This window comes from Xiphophorus maculatus, chromosome 24 (genome assembly GCF_002775205.1).
Source record: "Xiphophorus maculatus strain JP 163 A chromosome 24, X_maculatus-5.0-male, whole genome shotgun sequence".
Classification (NCBI taxonomy): Eukaryota; Metazoa; Chordata; class Actinopteri; order Cyprinodontiformes; family Poeciliidae; genus Xiphophorus; species Xiphophorus maculatus.
In genome coordinates, this window is record NC_036466.1 from 10232381 (window position 1) to 10247722 (window position 15342).

Genomic DNA, 15342 nt, shown 5'->3' on the forward strand with positions numbered 1-15342 from the left:
TTAGACCATGGAGGCACAGAAATCACAAGAGGTGAACTGGAGAAAGATACTAGAAACAATAACTACATGCTATAGTGAAGAGTTAAAAACTCAGAGAGATAACTAGTAACTTGTCCCCTGTCTGCCAGATCCTGGTTTTTACCTGGATTTATGGCCAAATTTTCACTAATCACAATCTATAGTTTAAAGTTTTCTGCTATTAGTGTAGAATAATGTAGCCCATATTTTAAGAGTGCAAGTATTTCAGCTTTTAAACTCAAGCAGATTGAAAATGCTCAACCAGTAGGTGGCCCTAATGGGTAAAGGCCCTTTACCATTTCCTGAATGGGAAGCTCAATCTGAAGCCAACTTCAGCTCTGTAAAATCCAAACTGTTTCCTGAGTTTGATTCCATGAATGAGAAGTTAGATGGTGAACCACAACTCAGACCTCAATAAAAACCTAAACTAACAGGAGCTGTTCCCTCTGCTGGACGTTGTTTCCATCAGAACTAGTTTGATTTGGCCATAATTTTGTGATAAAACAGCAGTGGCCTCAGAGGCCATCAAAGAGGACAATTTGATACATGGGTCTATGCAGTTGTTTATTAAATTAATGTCTATTTTTGTGACTCTCATTCCAAGTATTTTGTGTAGTTTTGACTGTAAATATCTCAGTAAACTTGAAATAAGATGAAATTATACAGATATTGTCTGAGGAAGATATAGAAGCTTGTTTAAAGTCCATATTTCTTGAATATTTTTCAATTTCCATATAGATTTTTTATATTTTTAAACTTGTCTTGAGAAAGGTATTTTTTGTTGCTTTTTTATGGTGTTAATATGTTTTAAACACTGAGAGCTGGAATAGATTTGAAAGATAAAACTTTACATCCCAATGAATCAACAGCAGCAACTTTAACTTTAATAGAAAAAAATACTTAAGTTGAGAAAATAGTTTTCTTTTAATACACAACTGTAAATAAAACAAATATGAGGGATTTATAGCTGAAAAAACTAAAAGAAAACAATCAAATGGTTTTATGTTTTTTATGTTGCTGAACTTTGTGTTTATTTTGCTTTATTCTTTACCAAATGATAAACCAGCAGTCTAAATGTTTTCTCTGGTCTGTGGTTATTAATACATCCCAGCCTATCACTGCTCTCATTACCTGAATCTCTTACTGGTCCCACTGTTTTCTCCAATATATTCTAGTAACAATAATCACATCATCAGTGTTACATGTTCAACCCAACAACCTGTGGGTTTGATTGGAAGTGGCTCTGTTTTCAGCCTTTAGTGATAAATAAAATAAAACTCAAAATTTTCTTAAAGCTGGTGATGATTTTGATGCATGAAGACAAAAAGGTGAAAAACAACCTGCTTTAAAACTGTTTTAATAGAAAGAGGGAAGGAATGTTGGAGAGACAGAAACTTATTTACTCTGACAATATAACACAGACTGAATTATATATATTTACTGTATAAATGCAAAATGTAATAATCCTAACAATCTGTTGGCCCAACAATTTCCAGTCTGTAATTGTTCTTTAAAGAATCCAATCCAGTCTCTGACTGAGAAAAGTCATTTTAAATGTGAACATTACTGATGTAATGTGTCTTTTCTTTGGCAGATTAGAGGTTTTTATCCAGATTTCTTTCATAAAGGCTGGAAAATGCAGGGAGGAAACATGTTTCTGTTTCTATAAGGACAATGATAAGAAGAGTTGATGTTACTGAAAACTCCTGCATTCAATGAGCCTGATGGTTTTGTTCCAACTTTATCACTGAATCATGTTTTTTACTACAGTTGTCTTCTGTGTTTCATTTTTACTTTTGAAACTGAATTGTAAATGTGTGGCAGTGAGCATGTGGATGAAACTGTTTAAAGCTGATAGGAGTTGACAAAAATATATTTTGGTGAAATGAAGCAGTTTGAGTCCAATTTACACGTTGCTAAACCAGAGGATGTGGATTTGGCTCCATCCTGTGGCCAGATATGATCACTGCACTTTGGAGGCCTGGTGATTCTCCTTTGGTCTATATGGAGTTTTATATGGGCAACAATTAAAGTTTTATTTGGTGTTATTCAAACAAAGAAGCTCAGATTCTTAGCAAACTTTGAAGAATTACTCAGACTGATGTGTTTCACTAGTGAGAGAAATTTAGATTGTCAAAGGTTTGTGTTTAAAACACAAACTTGTGAAAAAACAGAGTGAGGAAAATGAAAATATCTCCATACATAGAGTATGGAATATTCAGAACAATTCAAAGAAAGCATCCTGGAAAATCTTGCTCATTTGGATGAACATGTGATATATATATGTATATATCATATATATCATGTCTGAATGTTTACTGTTAACAATATTCACTCCACTGTTGCCAACTCACTGACTTTCTTCCTATATTTAGCAAAATTTCAGACAAAAAAAAAACTTGGTATCTGTCAAAATCAGCAGGTCAGGTTTTTTAAAGTTCGGTAATCTGCCAGAGAACAACAATTTCTACATACATTATCAAATATATTGTAAAAACAAATCACTTCTCTATGAAATTGTGTGTTTTTGTTATTGAGATGACATTTTTTGTTTGCTTTTCTTTCTTTCTTCAGATTTTGATATTCGGTGTCAGAGTGACCATAAAGCGTCTCTGAAGAAGAAGTTCCAGAGTCTCTCTGAAGGCGTCGCTGAAGCTGGAAATCAAACCGTTCTGAACCAGATCTACACAGAGCTCCACATCACAGAGGGGTTAACTAGAGAGGTCAACCAGGAACATGAGGTCAGACACATTGAAACAGCATCCAGGAAACAAGAAACAATCAGAAGAGAAGACATCTTTAAAGTCCCACCTGGAAGAGATCAACCAATCAGAACAGTGATGACCATGGGAGTGGCTGGCATTGGGAAAACACTGTTAACACAGAAGTTCACTCTGGACTGGGCTGAAGGCAAAACCAACCAGAACATTGATTTCATATTTCCATTCACTTTCAGAGAGCTGAATATGTTGAAAAAAGAAAAGTTCAGCTTATTAGGACTGATTCATAAATTATTTTCTAAAACCAAAGAAATCAGCAGCTTTGAAACGTTCCAGGTTCTGTTCATCTTTGATGGTCTGGATGAAAGTCGATTTACTCTGGATTTCAAGAACAATCCGATCCTGACTGATGTTACAGAGTCCAGCTCAGTGGATGTTCTGGTGACAAACCTCATCAGGAGGAAACTGCTTCCCTCTGCTCTCCTCTGGATAACCACACGACCTGCAGCAGCCAATCAGATCCCTGCCGAGTGTGTCGACATGGCAACAGAGGTCAGAGGGTTCACTGACCCCCAGAAGGAGGAGTACTTCAGGAAGAGATTCAGAGATGATGAAGAGAAGGCCAGCAGGATCATCTCCCACATCCAGAAATCAAAAAGTCTCCACATCATGTGTCACATCCCAGTTTTCTGCTGGATCACTGCTAAAGTTCTGGAGGATGTGATGAAGACCAGAGAGGGAGAAAAACTGCCAAAGACTCTGACTGAGATGTACATAGCATTCCTGGAGGTTAACTTCGCAATCAAGAAGGAAAAGTATGATGGAGGAAAAAAGACAAGATCAATCTGGAGTCCAGAGAACAAGAAGCTGATTGAGTCTCTAGGAAAACTGGCTTTTGAGCAGCTGCTGGAGGGAAACCTGATCTTCTATGACGAAGAGCTCAAAAAGTGCGGCATCAACATCAAAGATGCTGCGTTGTTCTCAGGAGTGTTCACTGAAATGTTTAAAAGAGAGAGAGGGACGTGCGACATCTCCGTCTACTCCTTTGTTCATCTGAGCATCCAGGAGTTTCTGGCTGCAGTCTACATGCTCCACTGTTTCACCAGCAGGAAGTCAGAGGTGATCAAGACGTTTCTGGGAGAAGAATACAGAGAAACATCTCTAGATGAGTTCATGAAGAAAGTCATGGAGAAATCCCTCAGCAGTAAAAATGGCCACCTGGACCTGTTTGTCCGCTTCCTTCATGGTCTCACTGTGGAGTCCAACCAGAGACTCTTAGAAGATCTGCTGGGTCAGACAGAGAACAGTCCAGAAACCATCCAGAGAATCATCACCAACCTGAAGGAGATGAACACTAATAGAATCTTTCCTGACAGAAGCATCAACATCTTCTACTGTCTGGTGGAGATGAACGACGTCTCATTTTATCAGGAGATCCAACGGCTGCTGGATTCAGGGAAGAAGCTCTCAGAGACTGACTGTTCAGCTCTGGCCTTCATGCTGCAGGTGTCAGAGGTTCTGGATGAGTTGGACCTGGAGAAGTACAACACATCAGATGATGGACGACGGAGACTGTTTCCAGCTGTGAGGAACTGCAGAAAGGCTCGGTGAGTCCAGATGTTTTCATTGTGTGAATGCTGATTCAGCTCTATTGTCCTCCTGTTTCTTCTTCTTCTTCAAGTTGCTTCTGGATGTTTTTGGTCTTTAACTTCTTCCTTCATCCTCTGGACTATTTCAGCCATTCAACCATCTAAACATTCAGCTCATCCAGGACAGCTGCAGCTTCTGGTTTTAGACATTTTGATCATTTTAAAAATATTTAACTTTTTATCAGTTTTCATGTTTAAATGAATAGAAAACCCTGAACTGTAGAAAAAAATCTATTTTGTCTGAAAGATCCAATCAGCCAGAGAGACTTTTACACTTTAAACTCCTCTTCACTCATTGAGCCGCTACTCCTTTTAGGATCTTTGTCTTTTTTTATAAAATCACTGTTTAGGTTTGATGGACACTTTAAAACAACCCCAATAATTGCTGCTGTTGTCATGGAAACCAGTTAGAAACTTAGTGAACCAACTTTTCCTCCTCCCACTAGTTTCCTCTGAGTTTGTAAATGAGAGCAAAATGTGGTGATTGTTGTCTGGCTCCAGAAAAAGTCCTAGTTTCTGTCAGATCCTCCCAAAGCTCTGAGAACTCTGCTTCCAGAGCTGGAACCATTTTCCTCATCAACTCTTCATCTGCAGCTTTTGTTGAAGCTGTTAGCCATGAAGACCTGGAGAGACATGAGCTTCAACTCTTTAGACATCCCAGCCTCTTCTAGTTACTGGAGAACTTTCACTGCTTCACCATGAAAAATGCTGCTGGACCCAAACGCTCTGTTTTGGTCTTCAGCTCTTTAGGAGTTTAGCAACAATTTCTTCTGACATCCAAACCTTTGTTCCTCTGAGCCAAACGGTCTAGTCCAAGTCCGAGCTGTGAGCAGTTCCTCCTCCTCTCCATCATCTCCAGTAGTTTCCTTCATCAGCTCAGTCAGCCTCTTCATCAGCTGCTTCAGCTCCTTTGAGGCTCTGATGCTGCAGCTCCATCAGATGCTGCAGAGAAAACTGAACTTTCCTTCACAGATGATAGAAGATCTTCAACATCTGACTGCAGCTGAAGGTCTGAGGACATGAAGCCTGGACCAGAACCAGAACCAGAACCTGGACTTTAACCAGGAACTGCACAGATTCTCTGTGGGGTCAAACTCAGTAAATTGAAGATCAGATGTTGATCAGATGATGACATCACTGTTATCATATTTTAGTCTGTTTATGATCCAGATTGATTTCATTAGAACTGAATTTATTTCTTCTCTAATAACAGACTTGATGGCTGTTTGCTCCTAAAGGCTGAATGTGAAATTTTGGCCTCGGCTCTGAAGTCCAACCCAGATCTGACTGAACTGGAAATAAATCAGATCGACATATATAAAGGTGGAGACTCTGATCTGAAGCCTCTGGTTGAGATCCTGGAGAGTTCAGTCAGTAAAGTGAAGATTCTGAGGTTTGTTTTCTTTATTTATACAATAAAATTATTCATTTATACTTTAAACATTAGTTTAATTAATGCTTTTATTCTAATATATTTTATTTTAAAACAACCTGTTTAAATGTCAGAATAAAATCTCTAAAACTTTTTACTTTATATATTATTTTTTTCTTATTTCAGACTTTGAGATTATTGAACTTTGTTTTTCAGTTTTTTACATTAAAATGTTTTTTTTTACTGATGAACAAAATGAGTAAAATAATTCAAATGATGTAAATTAATGATGGAGATGTTTCAGTTTGGTTTGGTAAAGATTCAGATTGTTTTATTTCTCATTTCTGATTCTCATCTTTACATCCAGAATGAAATGTTGTTCCTCCAGAGTCGAGCCACAAACACTGACAAGTTCAAATCATCATTAATGACCAAATCTAAGAAATGACTGATTGTAGAAAAGCAAATCTAGATGAAATGAATGAAAGTGAGGTTTGCAGCAGCAGCAGGTTCCTCAGCTTTGTCCTGAAGCTGTGGTTCTGTTGGGCCGGGTCAGAGAGGAACCGTCCTCTTCAGTCTGACAGCTGTCAGTCGGTTGGAGCCTCGTCTCTGTGATGATGCTTCATCAGGTCACGTCTCCTTAGGAAATAATGGCCTCCATTGGCTTTCAGCAGCTTTAATAAGAACCCAAGGCCATTAATGAAGAAACTGAGTGGTTCTGATCCAGTTACCAAGTCGGGTCTCCAGCTGATGATCAGGAACCAGCAGAAATAGCTCAACTCATCCAGGCTGATAGAAAACTTTGAGTTTCTTTATTGATCAAATGTTCTGGTTCTGCTGGTTTGGACTCTTTAAACCAGTTTGACTGGATCAGATGTTAGAATCAGTTCATCATGTTTCTTTTACATTCAGGGAAATTAATTTTCTACATTTTTATTATTTATTTGTTCATGTTTCAGTTTTAACCTGCATCCTGTTGGCTTCAGCTCACATCTTTTATTCTTTATTCAGATTGAACTGCAGTTTGTCAGAGACCAGCTGGACTTCTCTGTTCTCAGCTCTGAAGTCCAAACCGACCCATCTGACAAGACTGGACCTGATCGCAACCAACCTGAAAGATTCTGTAGTGAAGGAGCTCTGTGGTTTTCTACAGACTGAAGGCTGCAGACTGGAGATATTGAGGTATTTTATTATATAATTATTGATATTTCTGTGAATAATTATATATAATTGATCATAAATCAAATTAATTTCTTCTGTTCTAATAAATATTTTCTGAGTTTGTTCCTGGACTTGGATCCAGAGTTTAATTTAGTCCCTCTGTGTAACTGAGTTGGACCTGCTGATCTGAGGTCAGAACAGGACAGCATTCGGACCCCCAGTGTGTAGAAATCCCCCTCAGGTGAAGCAGGTCAAAGGTCATTCAACCCAGTCTAGAAAAGTGAATTTCTGGAATCTGACAGGAACAAATCAATAATCAATGATTGATGCTTCAACACTTTGATCAGAACCTGGAATGATTTTACTGACTAAAATCCTCCAACACAACATGACCCAGTACCAGGTTCTGGTTCTGGTTCTGGTTCTGAAGTCAGCAGGTCTTTATTGAAGCAGCAGCTTGTTGGCATTAATATTGATGAGAATCTTTAACTGGTTCTGTTGGACTGGTTAACCTGCATCCTGTTGGCTTCAGCTCACATCTTTTATTCTTTATTCAGATTGCAGTGGTGCAGTTTGTCAAAGATCAGCTGTGATTATTTGGCCTCAACTCTGAAGTCCAACCCGACCCGTCTGACAGAACTGAACCTGGGAGGAAACAACCTGAAGGATTCAGATGTTCAGCAGCTGAAGAATCTTGTAAAGACTTTAAAGTAAGTAAATGTTTGTAGTGAGTCCAGCTGCTCTCAGCATATTGAACTAAACCCAGTTAGCATCAAAGTAAAGATCCAGTGTTCCCAGTAAAGCTGCAGCTTCTCAGTGGGAGGAGAATGGTTCAGGCTTCCTGATTGGACACAGAGACAGCAATCAGCCAATCAGAGGAGCAGCAGCTTGCTGTGTTCCTGCGTTTGTGTTGGTGTGAAGATGAGTGTTGTTGCTGTGTCCATGTCTCCAGGAAGTCCAGCTGGACTCCAGCGTCCAGCCGTCCAACATGTCTAGAGACAGTGGTCCTCATCCATCAAACTGTGGCAGCAGCAGATCTGATCTCAGATCTGTTTGTTCTCTCAGTTCAACAGGAAACAACTGATCAGGTTCATCTTGGTCACAGCTCTGAGATCAGTCTGACTGCAGCCTGGAAACCATCTAGTGGATGTGCTGCGTCACTGACTGCTGCTGGAGAGAGGCTGGAAACACTCACTGATCTGCTCTCTCCTTCCTTCTTCTCTCTGCAGGTTCTGATCTCTGTGAAGTAGAAAATGGTCTCAGTGTCCTGCTGATCCTCAGAGGTTGAAGCTGCAGCAGTTTGAGTCTAAAGAGACTCTGACTGGATCATGATGATGACCTCTGACCTCCAAGATTTTCCTCCCGTTTATTTTCTCGTGTCTGTCATTTAGTGTCTGATATTGTTTGTCTCTTTGGATCAATAAAGATCCAATTCAAACTGGGCTCCATTTAGAGGCTTCATGGAGTTTTGATCTGAACTGGATTCAACTGGAAAGTTGATCTTTTTTCTCTCTGATTCATTTTCATCCTGGAACCAGAAATTGTCTGAGAATGGAAACATGGGAATCATTTTCAGTTCAGCTTTGAAGCCATGAAAGACACTTCAAACCTCTTTTCTCTGCTGCTTCTTCCTTCTGCTGACATGAAAATGTTCCTCAAAGCTCCACAGATAAAAAGATGCTTTACTGGAAACTGCAGAGAAACTTCAGCTTCCATCAGAGAAACCAGTTTAACCAGTTTAGAACTGGATGTCCTACAGAAACTCTGATCTTAGAGCAGTTTTCAGGAACATGTGGAACCTGGAAATAAAAGATTTTATGTATTTTATGTTCATTGTAAAAGCTAAATCTTGAAGTTTTACGTCATCATTGATTCTCAGCTTTAATTTCTCTCAGTTTGTTTTGGTTTTTACTTTTTTAACTCCATATTTCATGTTTTGAGTTTTCTAGAGAACTTCAGGCTCTTTACTGTGATTTTACTGATTTATTCAAACCTCAGAGAATCACTGGGATAATGTGCTGATTGGTTCATGTTTGATTTTCATAATTCTTCTAATGCAATGTGGGTTGCTGGATGTTTAACGACCAAATAAAGTTTTTAAAAAACCTTTGTGTATTTTTATGCAGCCGACTGTGTACACATATAATAACTAAACCTTCATTTTAATCCTCCAGGCCGTTTTTGCTGTATTATAAGTTTTCACATTTAGTTTCACAGCTTAAATGAGTAAAAGCAGAAACATCTCAAGTTGATTTCAGCTTTAAGCTACTAATTTAGCCAGCAGTTTATTTTTGCAGTATTCAGACTGAAGATGTTTTTTTAATAAAACAGATGAGAATCAATCTTTTCAATCAAAACTCGATTAATTAAATCAGCTATTGAATTAGAATAATAACTTGTATAAAACTGCCATTTCTGTCTGGTTAATGGTGCAGCAGATCCTGCAGGGGGCGCTCTGGGGCCTCAGTGTTCAGGTCGGTTACAGTCACATCTCCCAGACTCCTGAATCTTCTGGTTCCTTCCTGAAATGATTTCCTGCAATAAAATGTTGGTTGGAAATGAGCAGAAAACTGAGAAAAACCTGAAAAAGTTCAAATCTGACCTAAAGTTTTACAGCTCAACTCATACAAAGGAAAACATGAAAATAAAGGTGTTTATTGTCACCTGGAAGGAGGCGGAGCCTCAGCTGGGTCAGGGGGCGGAGCCTCAGGTGTGTCAGCTCTAGTCAGGTTTGGATCAGAACCGGTTCAGACTCCATAAAGCAGGGGGTGGGACGGAGCAGGGAGCCCAGGCTGGTTTTGTGAGACGGAGTGCGGCAAAACAAAACACGTATCGGAGTTGGAAAAGGCGGATTTTGGCATAAACTGGTATGTGAATGGTTTGGTTGGAAATGGAGACAGGAAATGAGGAAGACATGGATTTTGAAGGGTGGACGCCAGTGGGGAGAGGAAGAGGGAGAGGACGGGGAAGACATAAAACAGATGAAGGAAAGGAAATGGGTGATATTCAAGGAAATAAACGAGAACTGGAAGGAAGTAGTTCAGAAGAAGAAAGGATAGTTAGGAGGAAAGTTGTGAAGGAGGAATTTAAAATAATATTAAAACTTAAGAACGAAGAAGAACAGGATAACATCAGCCCCATTGTGGTGTCAAGAGAAATAAAAAAGAAAATTGGAGATGTTGAAATGGTAAAGAGTTTGAGAGATGGAAACCTATTGGTAGTTTGTAAAAATGAAGAACAAAAAAATAAGGCTTTAAATGTGGATAATATATGTAAAAAAACTGTGTTGGAGAAAAAAATTGTGGGAGAAAATAAAAAAACTAGAGTGATTTATGGGATCCCTCTAGATGAAGATCTTGATAAAATTAAGCAAAGTATTGTAGGAGCAAAAGTAAATAACTTGAAGAGATTGTCAAGAACAATAAATGGAGAAAGAGTAGGAAGTTTGTCAATCCTCATTGAATTTGAAGGGAAAGAATTGCCACAAAACATCAAAATAGGTTATCTTAGTTTTCAGGTCAGACCTTATATCCCTCCACCACTTCGTTGTTTCAAGTGTCAAAGATATGGACACATAGCAGCAGTTTGTAAAGGGAAGCAAAGATGTCCAAAATGTGGTGAAGATCACAAATTAGAAGAGTGTAAAGAAGAAGCACAAGAAAAATGTTGTAACTGTGGAGGGCAACATAGAGTTACGTATGGAGGATGTGAGGTAAGGAAGAAGGCAAAAGAAATTATACAGATTAAAACAACTAAAAACATTAGTTATGTGGAAGCTGTTAAAAATGTGAAGGAGCAGACAACAAGAAAGAGTGAACAAATAGCGAGCCAAATCCCACAGCAAAACAAAGTACAATCAGAAGATAATATCACAGTATCAGTAGAAAAACTAATATTATTTGCAGCATATGTTATCAACTGCACTGACCAAGCCAAGCATAAAACTGAGAAAATTAAAATAATAGTGAGAGGAGCTGAAAAGTTTTTGGGGTTTAAAGAGGGATCATGGGAGAACATAAACAAAAAGCTGGAGGTAGATGGTAGATCAGGACCACCAGGTGAAAATAATTAATGCTAATATTACAATGGAATGCAAGAAGTTTAATTGCTAACGGACAGGAACTTAAAGGTTATGTTGATAGTCTTGAGGATAAACCAGAAATTATTTGTGTTCAGGAAACATGGTTAAAAACAACATTAGATTTTGTGATTAAAGGATATAATAGTGTTAGAAGAGACCGACAGGAGGAGAGAGGTGGAGGAGGATGTGGAATATTTATAAAACAAGGGATACAATATCAGGTATTAGGGAAAGGGAAAGAACTTGAATATATAGTAATTGAAATATGGGAACAAGAAGGCAAATTTAAAATAATAAATTTTTATAATCCATGCAAAACATTATCGATTGAAATATTGGAGGAGTTAACCGAATATTTGGAAGGGAAAATAATTTGGTGTGGGGATTTTAATGCAAATAGTACATTGTGGGGTAAAAGTAATGATAAAAATGGACAAGTTATAGAAGAATTAATGGGAATGAAAAATCTTGTATGTATTAATGATGGGAGGGAAACAAGAATCAATGATGGAATCAGTTATTGATTTAACAATTGTTTCAGATGTTTTAGCTGGTATTTGTGAGTGGTTCATTGATAAAAATTCAACAATAGGTAGTGATCATTTTCCCATTATAATAAGAGTAGGATTAAATTTAAATAAGAATATAAAGGTCAATAAAAAACTGAATTTTAATAAGGCAGACTGGATTAAATTTAGATACTTGAGTCAAATAAATTTAGAGAAAGTAGATATGACAATGGATATAAATGATATAAATTTAGAAATTAGTAAAATAATTATGGAAGCAGCAGATAATTCTATAAAGAAAACAGGGTGTAGAAATGATAAGAAAATGGTGCCATGGTGGACAAATGAATGTAAAAAAGCAATAAAGTTAAGAAATAAAGCATTTAAAGTACTAAAAGGTAACCCAATTTATAAGAATTTAATTGATTATAAAAGAAAGCAAGCAATGGTAAGAAGAACTATTAAGAATGCTAAAAGAGAATATTGGAGGAATTTCTGTAGCACAATAGGGAAAGAAACCAAAATAGAAAAAATTTGGAAAATAATTAAAAGAATGAATGGCATAAGGAGAGAGTTTGAATATCCTATATTAAAAATGGATAATATAAATATAGTAAGAGATGAAGATAAAGTTGAAATATTGGCAAGAACATTTAGTAAAATTCATAGTTCAAATAATATTAGTGAAGAGGGAAGAAAAGGGAGAGAAAATACAAAACTTAAATATAAAGAGTTAGTAGAGAGTGTTGAAGAAACAAATAATCTGTTAAATGTTGAGTTTACAAAAGCTGAATTGAACTCTGCACTCAGGAAGACAAAAAATACAGCACCGGGTAAAGATCGGATTTATTATAGAATGATAAGACAACTTAGTGAAAAATCAAAAGATATAATATTGCAATTATATAATAAAATTTGGGAGGAGGGAAAACTACCATTGAACTGGAAGGAATCAATTATAATACCAATAGCAAAACCAGGAAAAGATAATTCAAACCCAGAAAACTACAGACCAATAGCTTTAACATCCAATATATGTAAAATAATGGAAAGAATGATTAACAATAGGATCGTATATTATTGAAATAGTAAAGGATATATATCAAAGTTTCAGAGTGGTTTTAGAAAAGGGAGGAGCACTAATGATCCAACGTTATGTCTAGAGCATGAAATTAGAAAAGCACAAGTAAATAAAGAAAGTGTAGTGGCAGTATTTTTTGACATAGAAAAAGCATACGATATGATGTGGGTTGAGGGATTATTAATAAAATTATATATGTTTTTAAATGGATTAAAGACTTTTTAACAAATAGAAAAATACAAGTTAGAATTGGTGAAGTGATCTCAGGAAAATATAAAGTAGAAAACGGAACTCCGCAAGGAAGTATTATAAGTCCGTTATTGTTCTTAATTATGATAAATGATGTATTTAAAGATATTGGAAAAGAAATTGGATGTTCACTTTTTGCAGATGATGGAGCTGTTTGGAAAAGAGGGAAAAATGTAGATTTCATTGTAAGAAAATTACAAAAGGTTATTATTGAAATAGAAAAATGGGCGTTGCACTGGGGATTTAAGTTTTCAGTTGAAAAAACAAAAGTAATGATATTTACTCAGAAAAAATTAAACAAGGAAGTAAAATTAAAATTATATAATCAAGAATTAGAGTAAAGTGTATAAAATTTTTAGGAATATGGTTCGATGAAAAACTAAAATGGAATATTCATATTCAAAAAGTGGTAGATAAATGTAAAAAGATCTTAAATATTTTAAGATGCTTGGCTGGCAGTGACTGGGGAGCAGATAGAAAATCATTAAACAGATTTACACTGGAATGATAAGATCTAACATACACTGTAAAAAAAATCCTGTTGTTTTTACAAAAAAAAACTGGCAGCTGTGGTTGCCAGAATAATTCTGTAGAAAACACAGTGAACATGTAAACTGTTTTACTGACCAAACAGTAATTACAACAGTGTTAAATTGTGAAATGAACAGATTTTCCCATAGTTTTGCACAAATTTTTACTGTGATTTGAAAAGGGTTATTTTTGTAATAAAACAGTTTTATCAAGTAATTTTAACCAACTTTTTCTGATGAATTATCATAATAATGCTGTTATTTTACACTTTTTTCCAGTAAGATTTACCCAGTTTTTGTTTGTTGTACAAAAAAACTTCATTTAGTCCTACTGATAAAATACCTTTAAATAACAGATTAAAACTGTTAAAATGTCAATTTAAAACATTTTATTAATACTTTCTGAAAAACAGAAATTTGCCTTAAATTTTTTTCTTTTTACTAATAATTATATTTTTAAATATCTATAAGCATCAAACTTCAACAAACATTTCCCACTTAAAGGAAACTTTAAAACACAAGGAAGCCCAATATAAATTGTATCTATGATAATCTTAAAAAAACAAACATACACTTACATGCCTTTGAAATATTTATTTTCTCATTTGTCTTTTCTGAACATCATGAATCACATGAAGCAAATGCACCTGCTGAATAGATATAAATTTCTTCAACCTTTTTAACTTTATCAGAAACAGTATGAGAACCAACTTTCACCCCCTTTTTTTGGAGGGGGGGCTTGAAGATTATAACATACAATACATTTCTATTTCCAGTATACATTTTAATAATATTGGCTAATTTGCAATGTTTGTTTGCTAATACTAAGCCTTGTATGTTACAGTTCACGATGGCCAAAGTGATGGCAGTGGTCAGAGGCCACTCTTCAATAAAACAAGTATAAAAGGAAGAAGTTTGGTTATTTTTAGCGTCGTTGTCTGGCTGTCTAGCTGCTGAAAAATTGAAAATCAGGGCGAGAAAAGCACAGTAAACATCAATTTAATGCAACATTGCACACTTGTAATGTTACACTACTTTATATAAATATAAAACGGTGTGTTTTATAACAAATTTTTTTTACCCCAGAATAATCCAAACCTAAATGAAAACATTTATGCGACGTAATTTAAATACCACTAGGTATTTGTCCTCATACCAAACGGCAGGAGTGCAAACGGTGAACCTCTGGTGGATGCATGTAGGCAAGAATTTCCCACCTGAAAAGGTTGAAGAGAGAATTACCACAACAGGGGATTGATCACCGTCCTGCTAAGAATTTATCCAGTCTTTTAGAGTCCATCCTATGTGTTTTTAAGACTGGAACGAAATTGACTAAATTGCTCAAAATGGAAAAAGGGAATAGCAAATTAACACCGAAAGATAAACTCCAGTGTAAGGACTGGAAGTTTATGGAAAGACAAAACCCTAACTCAGTAAAGAATTTAAATAAATTGATAGAAAAATATTACTTTCAGGGCCAATTAAACACTCACAAAAACTGACTGAGTTATAGGATGAAGTACGACAGAAAACAATAATCAAATCAAAAAAAATATGAGTAGTGAAGGAATGGGTGAGTTAGAAAAGTGGATGGAGGAGCTAAAAAGAGAGAAGAAGGAAATCAGAAAAGTTAGGATAAAACAGGAGAGCAAGAAGAGTGAAGCAGATCAGGCAGCAGAGCAGGGAGGAGCTCAGGTAGGAGTTATAAGAAAAAAGCAATGTCAAATTTATTTATATAGCACTTTAAAAACAGGCATAAAACTGCACCAAAGTGCTGCACAAGAATGACAACTAGAAAAACAAAATTTCTGAAGAAATTTAGCCGGGGCCTGCCAAGGCGCGCCCGTCGGGCTTGGGCCCGGCGTCGTCACGCCACAAATCGGCGTCGACGCCAAAGAACGCCGCAACGTAACCAGTGGCACGCGGAGAACCACAAGAACGTTAAGCGAGGCGGACGTGCACCATTCAGTAC

General features: G+C 36.5%; 1 protein-coding gene across 5 annotated transcripts in view; it reads left to right on the top strand.

Moving 5' to 3' along the window:
* Window positions 1-15342, top strand: part of LOC111607530 (NLR family CARD domain-containing protein 3-like) — a 199392-nt gene that overhangs the window by 35070 nt on the left and 148980 nt on the right. For all 5 annotated transcript variants that reach the window (XM_023329151.1, XM_023329153.1, XM_023329154.1 and 2 more), the window contains one exon: window positions 2593-4345. In XM_023329151.1, the coding sequence (XP_023184919.1) occupies window positions 2593-4345 (1753 nt within the window). The remainder of the gene's footprint in view (window positions 1-2592; window positions 4346-15342) is intronic.